This window comes from Podospora anserina, chromosome 5 (assembly GCF_000226545.1).
Source record: "Podospora anserina S mat+ genomic DNA chromosome 5, supercontig 4".
NCBI classification, from domain to species: Eukaryota; Fungi; Ascomycota; class Sordariomycetes; order Sordariales; family Podosporaceae; genus Podospora; species Podospora anserina.
Window position 1 is genome coordinate 304,792 of NW_001914844.1, and position 8,264 is coordinate 313,055.

Genomic DNA, 8,264 nt, shown 5'->3' on the forward strand with positions numbered 1-8,264 from the left:
CTCCTAGGCGGCCACGGCAAGGTAGCCCAGCTCTTGACCCCTTTGCTCTTGAAGCGCTCCTGGACTGTCACGAGCGTGATCCGGGCTCAGGAACAAGTCCCCACGATCAAGAAGTTGGGGGAGAGCCAGAATGGGAAGCTGAATGTTCTCGTCAGGAGCCTGGAAGATGTCAAATCTACAGATGACGCCAAGAAAGTCATTGAAGACGCCGGGAGGGAGGGAGAAAAGGGGGTGGACTATGTTGTTTGGAGTGCCGGTTTGTTTTTTTGTTTTTTTTTTCTTTTTTTGTTTTTTTTCGTTTCCCCCCTGCGATGAGATGAGATGGGTGCTGATAGGGATGCAGGTGCTGGTGGGAAGGGTGGTCCGGAGAGGGTAAAGACTGATCAATCCACCTTGTAATGTGTTATGGGGATGCTAACAGGGGTAGACCTACGCCATCGACCGCGACGCCGCCATCCACTTCATCCGCGCAGCTGCCTCCACCCCCTCCATCACCAAGTTCTTGATGGTGTCTTATCTTGCTTCTCGCAAGGCAAAGCCTGCGTGGTGGAGCGAGGAAGAGTGGAAAGCCGCCCAACATGTCAACAATGAGGTCTTGCCGACGTACTACAAGGCCAAGATTGCTGCTGATGAGGAGCTGTACCGTGTTTCGAGGGAGAGTGAGACGCTTGTGGGGATTAACCTCCGTCCTGGGACGTTAACGCTGGAGCCGGCCGGGAAGGTGGAGTTGGGGAGGACGAAGGGGTCGGGTGGGGATGTGAGCAGGGAGACGGTCGCTGTTGTTGCTGATGAGTTGTTGGCCAGGGAGGGGGTGAGGAATGGTTGGATTGATTTGTTGGATGGGGCCGAGGGGGTGAGGGAGGCGGTGGAGAGGGTTGTGAGGGAGGGGGTTGATGCTGCGGAGGGGGATCCGGTTTACGATGAGTAGGTACGGGTTGTGGTATAGATTTATGGTGGATTTTGTCTACTCGGGAGGATCTGCGTTGGGAATGATTTAAGTGTTCGGTGAAAGAAAATCTGCGGTTTGTCAATGAATGCCGACAAGAGACCGATTGACGAGAGCCGTGGGAGCAACCAGACTGCCTGACCTACGGGGGGCAACCTCCATATAGCCCTCCACCAACTCGGCCGTGTAATCAATAGTCATTTGGATCGTACGTAAATTCGTTTGATACCGGGTCACTCTCCCATGTGCCGGTCAAAGTCAGTCACGCAGTTCAACCGAAAGGCGGCAAAAAGTGGCCGAGACATAACCTAGCATTTGATATCTCTTTGGCTGCGGTGCCCGAGTCGGCCTTTAGACAGGCCTTTCCTGCAGCTTGCCGATGAAACAGCTCGTGATTTTTATGTGGCAGAGGGCTGACATATGACAATTGCAGCTCCCTCTACTGAAGAAAGAGGTGATAGTATTCCATCTGAGGCACAGGGAAAAGCTACAAACAAGCAAATTGAAGACTGGCGGAAACCCTGAGAGCAACCTGCCCGCCTGGCCCAAAACAGGGAGCACTTCATTCTCCCACACGCGAGGAGTAACTCAAAATGGGCAGGCATACAAGGTCAACTCATTGTCTCTGGCGTCCTCAATCTTCACCTCGGTCACCACCTTTGAGTCGTCCTCGTCGCCAACATGAAGGCGTCTCCCCTCACCACCGGGCTCCTGCCCCTCGCCTCCCTTGTCTTGGCCGTCCCAGTTCCCGACCCCATCACGATCAAACCTCCCCGGTGCTGCCACGCCGGTGATCATCCCGCCTGCCACCGGCAGCGGTTGCGTTTCCGGACCGCTCGGGGAGGATAAATTCAAGACTAACCTCGGACCGATCGGCATTGCTCCCCAGAGACCGAATAATTGGGACGGGGTATAACCCCCGCTGTTTGTTGAGGGATTCTTTCCCCCGCGATCAGCTAGCAGGCGTTGCGGCCGAGCAATGTGACTTTTTTGCTTGAGCAGGAGTGTTTTGCGGATTTTAATGTCAATCTGGACGCACCGCCGAATGGGCTTGGGGTGCACCCGGGGTGGGGGGGGGGGGCGGGGGCATCTATCGGTTGGGATGGTGGAGTTGGGTGTGTTTGTTAGTCCGGGGGATCCCGATCTTTTATCTCATCATGGGAATATGGATAGGCAGTGGGCGATTTGGCAGGGGGCAGGATCAGGAGGGACGGACAGGGGTGGTTTGGGGCACGCAGACTACGGGGAATGGTGAGTTTTATCTTTTTGACTTTGCCCGTATGTCCTAGTGCCAACTTCACGCTTGACACGGCCGGTGCCGTTTGGGTATCTTTCGCAGGATGTGCCGCTTTTTTAGGGAGCTGGATGGAGTTTACGATCGAGGGGCCGCATTGCTACATCTATGAGTAGGCAGGTATGTTATGTATGTATGTACGGGGTTGCAACCCGTGGAGATGAAGAAATGACAATGAATCCTTATCAATCAATGTATTGCCCGTGTGCTTTTTCCCACTTGTGGGGTTGTGTGACAAGGAAGTCTGGATATGCGGGTAATGCCACGTTTCTCGGAGGGCCATCCCACCGGCACCGGGTGGTAAGGTGAGTGGTAGTATGCCGACGGCAAGGCCGGGGAAGAGTGCCGTAGCGGGGCCGCGGCGGTGACCTTTTGCTGGAGAGAATGGGTTGGTTTTTTTTTTTCCTTGGCTTTTTTTTTCTTTTTTTCTTTTTGTTTCTTTTTCTTTGTTGCTTACCAAAGAGACCACCCGGAGACATATTTTGACACAAGGTCCTCGGAGACAGAAAAGGAGACAAAAACCTCGGCATGCGTCTCATTAATGGCCCCGTACCGGCATCGATTTTATGTTCGATTAGTAAGGTGACGGTGGGACGGCGAATGTTTTGGTAAAAACCGGGCAAGAACATGACCCCGAGACCCCCTAACTGCCTCGGTGGGTAACGGTGGGGTGGCGGGGTGGGAATGGGCAACCCCAATGTGTGCCCAGGCCGGAATCTTGGATCAGTGTGATTGTGTGCGTCATATATCAAGGGGAACGACGACGTCCGACTGAGAAGAGATCAGCTTTTCCCCGCAGTGGTGTTGATATTTGGAGTTCACTTTAACTACCTACCACACCTCACCTCATCTTATCACAACACTCTCATACTACCACCACCTGCCATCACGTCAATCCACGTTGAATAACCTCACCACCACCGGCCAAAAATGAAAGAAGCCCTCGTCAGCAAAGGCCCTCAGGTCGAGATAGTTAACACCCCCATCCCCTCCCTCCCCTCCCCGGACCACATCCTCATCCGCGTCGTCGTCACCGGCACCAACCCAAAAGACTGGAAACTCCCCGACCTCTACGAGCAGGACGCCCGCACCAACCCAGGCGATGACATCGCCGGCATAGTCCACACCGTCGGCGCCAACGTCTTTGAGTTCAAGCCCGGTGACCGCGTCGCCGCCTTCCACGAGATGCGCACCCCCCACGGCAGCTTCGCCGAGTACGCCGTCGCCTGGCAGCACACCACCTTCCACATCCCCAGCAACATCTCGTTCGAGGAGGCTGCCGCTCTGCCCCTCGCGGCCATGACCTCTGTTGTGGGGTTGTACGACCGGTTGAGGCTCCCGCAGCCGTGGTCGCCCGAGGTGAGCAGAGACGAGGTGACGGATATTCCGCTGCTGATTTACGGCGCGTCGTCCGCGGTGGGGTTTTACGGGTTGCAGTTTGCGCTGAGGAGCAACATGCACCCTTTGATCTGCGTGGCTGGGTCGGCGAAGGAGTATGTGAGGGGGTTTATCGATGAGTCAAAGGGGGATGTGGTTGTTGATTACAGGGATGGACCGGAGGCGACGGTGGAGGGGATCAAGAAGGCGCTGAAGGGGAGGGAGTTGAAGTACGCTCTTGATGCGGTTTCGTTGCCGGAGAGTCTCGACAATATTGCCGAGGTGCTGTCGACGGATGGGGGCCATGTCACTCTTGTGCTTGGACATCCGAAGAAGGGGTTGAAGGAGGGGCAAAAGTACAGCGTTACCATGGTGGGCGATGTTCATAACGATCACAGGGATTTGGGGTATGTTTACTTTAGGTATATTGCTAGGGGGTTGGCCGAGGGCTGGTTTAAGCCGCAGAGGGTTGAGGTCGTGCCCGGTGGATTGGGGGGTGTTCGGAAGGCGTTGGAGGACTTGAAGAAGGGGAGGGCGAGTGGAGTCAAGTATGTGATGAGGATTGAGGAGACGGAGGGGTTGGTCAAGGGGGATAGGTGAGTCCCCCCAGTGGATGTTTGTCAGAATGACTGGAAGTTGGTGTGAGGAGAAGAGTAGACTCGTAGGCAAGGCCTTTAGACTCGAGTAAATAGATTGTTATGTGCCATACCTAGCTTGTTGAAGCACTCCAACCAAGGCCTGACTGTCTCTCATGCTGTCAAGTGCCCTTTGTCATTCATGCCATTCGATAATGAACCCTAGTGTCCCCGCCATCTTACCGCCGTTTCTTTCCCGCAATTTGATCATCGGGGACGATCCAGAAAGACGTTGGTTGGACTCTGCAGGGCCAACACTACGCCACATCCCCTTTCCGTATGCCCAATTTGAAGATCCGGAGCTTGTGCGTGAAGCTTTCCAGGACCTACCGGAATCTCAGAGGATACCGCTCTGGTCGGTAAACTCCCGAAAGTGTTTTGGCTGGGTCCTTTTAACCAGCCATGAAATCATGGCGCTGTTTATTCAGTCTTACTGTGGCAAAGAAGCGAGTAGAGCGAAAGACTTTACGTAAGTCGTGTGGAAATCGATGCTTTCTACGGCCGCAGTTTTTTTTTTTCATTTTTTTTTTTTTCATATATACACACTCTGGCCTATGAGCAACAGGGCTGGGAAGTATGTGTTGACAGAGTTGGGTCCACATTAGGAATCATTGTTTCAGTTCGACAAATGGTCGGTGTAGTGTTAGTGGTTAGTGAGAGGGGCGTAGTGCATCCCAAAGTCCGAGGTCTATCCAACTGCTCGCACTTGACAGCATTCCTCGGGTAAGGCTGATAGATGACTGCCTTATCGAGATTGAGACTACAGTCACCGCATAAGCTGCCTGCATACCTTGAGACAGGGAATATGGGGCGTTACTAAGGATCTTCGACATCATGATCATTATGATCGCACCATGAGCGAGGCCAAGAACAGCGCCTCACCTAATCAGCCCTGCGGTGCTACTTTCAGCTGTCGTTGCAGCTGAAGACAGCGTGTAGAATCCTAAACTTGATGTGGATCTTGTTGCTGCTGATCGGGAACGGCCAGTCATTCACTGCTTCTCGTCGGGCCGTCAACGTATCGCATGAACGAGCAGAACGAGATGTGGTGGTGTATCAATCCTCAAGGAAGGCATGGTGATGGACCATCATTCATGATTCCATACCTCATAGCCTTTGTCACTGAACAGAGGGTACAACCAAGACGTCGAATTTGAGTATAAGAAGCCACGAACACGCTCGCCATCACTGCTCTTTCTTTCACCATCAGTCTCTCAGACATCACCGTCTTCTCACACACAACTTCACACCAACGCCAACCTTCAACAAAATGCAATTCACCACCGCCCTCCTCCTCGCCCTCCAGGCCACCTTCGCCCTCACCAGCCCCGCCCCCGCCCCCGCGGCCGACCTTTCCACCGCCCAACTCGAAGCCGAGTGCGGCAGTCTCCACGCCAACACCTACAACGAGACCGCTCTCCCCTCCGACGTTGATCCAGCCCAGATCCGTCACTGGTAAGTGATCCCTTTCCCCTACCTAACCGAGCGGTTTGCTAACCGCAGACAAAAAAGCGCCGAACACCCCTCCGGCACCGCCACCGAGGAAAACACCCTCGGCAAACGCGACTGCGTCCCGGGCAGCGCGGCCCAGTACGGCTGCGGCAGGGGCGGGTACTGCTGGAGGCGCTGCGGCGGGAGCGGGGGCTCGTGGTGCTGGCAGGCGGTGAACAACGGCTGGGGTGACTGGATCAAGTGCACTGCGAACAGCCAGTGTGCTCCGAAAAGCGGGTGGGGGTGTGGTCAGAGCGAGGGGGATTGCAATGCTTGCGGGTGCTCTTGCACGGGTGGTTTGCCTTTCTAGATGATGAGTTGGCAGAGGAGACGGCTCAGTAGGGGTTGAATAGGATAAGGGGACGGGAAAGACATTGGAAGGTCAAAAGCAACAATGATGGATCGCTTCCAAGGGGTTAGAAGTGGTGTGAACAGTAGCTAGGTACCTAGTTTTGTCTTTCTCTCATTCATCACCAACACACAGAATTGAAAATTTGGATAAACATCGTCGGTGTGTGCACGTAACCCTATCGGTTGGTCTCGTAGCTCATAATCATTGACATATCCCTTCCCCTTCCTCTCATTCCCAACTACCCACCTACCTAAGTAAAAGACATAAACAACCACCTCATTCCCAACAAGGACAACAGAATATTAACCACCCACCACCACCCTCCCTCTTTTCCCCATAAAAACAGGACAGAAACCCAACCCGCAACCCCCAGCCTCTCCCCACGTCCTCACCAAGCTAATCAAACCTCCCCCAATAAGGACACCCACCCACAGCACAGGGGTATTTATTCGACACAACCTCTTCAACCCTGCCATTCACACCACCACACTCGACATTTTCTTTTTTTATCTTTAAGTCAGCAACCTGATTCCAAACCATGAAAAAACAAGATAGACACAAACATACCGCAGCTCTCACACAAACTCGTAATCCTATGCCCGCAGCGGTGGTGAATGATGATTCTAAGGGTGCACATTCTCCCAGGGTAGGTAGTAGTAGGTATTTTACACTTGCGTCCTGTGATCTGCCAAAACAACAAGACAAATCAACTTGTCTATACGTAGGTAGGTAGGTGGGGATAAAGATATCTGATAAGGTAGGTAAGCAAAGATTTGCTGTCGTCTCTATTTCCAAGTTCCGGACTTGGTGACACGGTAACTGAGCCGCAAAAAGCAGGTGAGGTAAGTGGCAGTCGTCGAATGTGGAAACTTTTTTTTTCTGCTGCCGCACTCGCAAAGAGCCAATGCGGGCACAAGCCGGACACGGGGAGGTGGTGGAACTGACAAGTGGTTCAACAAAGTCGTGGACAAGAGTCGAAGTCGTGAAGAAAGAGGGGGCCAAGGTGGGCATGCCTCTGCTTTTAACTTCGTGGCGTAGGACCCCATAGTCGAAAGCAGACTAATCATACCTACCCAGGGTTTTGATAACATGCCTTGTTCATCATAGTCATCCTCCATGGCCAGCAGTAGGTATGTATGGCTCACCACTTCCCTCCCAACACCATCACCAAACCACATGCCAGGTCCTAGTCACACACAAACACACACACACACAACTTGACCATACCCCTCACTTCTCTCGTCTGCTGCTCCACCCCTTTCATTCCCCCCTCAATGCTATACCGTATGTGCCATTGATAGCGGACAGGTGGGTAGGTTGGTAACAGTTCCTCATTATATCCCTTCCCGACTCCCGAGGTGCCGACATGACGGAGTCGTCTGTGCAAGAACTACTATTACTTTGTAACGAGGCGTTGCCGGTAGATAACCTAGTAGCGATGAACACCTATCATCACTAGCATACATTGCTATTTGACAGTTCTCCTCGAGCTGGGGCAACGATGATGATCATAGGTACCCAGGCAGATCCCCACGGGCCATCCATGCATACAGCCCGCGCTCATCCAGGTCAGCCGTCCACTTGTGTCCGATAAACGCCATACCAAACCCTTCGTATACACCCACCCCCCCCCCCCCCTCCTTAAGATATTGAAACCACCCAAAAGCACTCCTAAGAAACTGGTCAACTGACTCCCTTTTCAGCACTCAAATTTACTCGCTCAAAAGATAATTACCTTCCCACCTACCCGTTATATAACATTAATGCCATCCCATGTCCCAGCCCGTCTGGTGTAAATCCGAAACCTTGTCCCGCCCGCTTCTGATCTCTGGCCTTTTCGTCTGTCGTCAACATCATACTAAAGTGGACCCAATGTTCGGATACCTCAAGATCCGAAACAAAACAAGGCGACATCACAACCAACCCTCCCATTCCTCATCACCCCTCCTCACAATCGGCACCGCCGCCGCACAAAGGACCGCAGCACGGGACGCAATCCATAACACAACAAAGTGCGCCCCGAGCAACACCCAACTCCTCCTCCATCCTACCATCCAGCCCGAGTTCCTTACACCACCACCAACCGGGTGCACAACCCTCGGACTACCATCAGGTCCAACCCTAATAACAACAGGACTACCACTCCCATCATCAGCTCCCCCTCCCTCC

The 8,264-nt window shown here is 53.4% G+C and overlaps 3 protein-coding genes across 3 annotated transcripts; all 3 read left to right on the top strand.

The window, feature by feature from the left end:
* On the top strand, positions 1–928 carry PODANS_5_4000 (uncharacterized protein; the record flags this gene model as incomplete). Its single annotated transcript, XM_001904912.1, has 3 exons — positions 1–256; positions 344–372; positions 428–928. Coding segments are annotated over 3 exons (786 nt in total), but the record flags the coding sequence as incomplete, so codon positions are not given.
* Positions 929–3,170: 2,242 nt separating this feature from the next.
* PODANS_5_4010 (uncharacterized protein) lies at positions 3,171–4,217 on the top strand (the record flags this gene model as incomplete). Its single annotated transcript, XM_001904913.1, has 1 exon — positions 3,171–4,217. One exon carries the CDS (start codon positions 3,171–3,173, stop codon positions 4,215–4,217), a length of 1,047 nt encoding a protein of 348 aa, XP_001904948.1.
* Positions 4,218–5,522: 1,305 nt separating this feature from the next.
* On the top strand, positions 5,523–6,053 carry PODANS_5_4020 (uncharacterized protein; the record flags this gene model as incomplete). Its single annotated transcript, XM_001904914.1, has 2 exons — positions 5,523–5,707; positions 5,765–6,053. 2 exons carry the CDS (start codon positions 5,523–5,525, stop codon positions 6,051–6,053), a joined length of 474 nt encoding a protein of 157 aa, XP_001904949.1.
* Between the last annotated feature and the right edge of the window lie 2,211 nt (positions 6,054–8,264).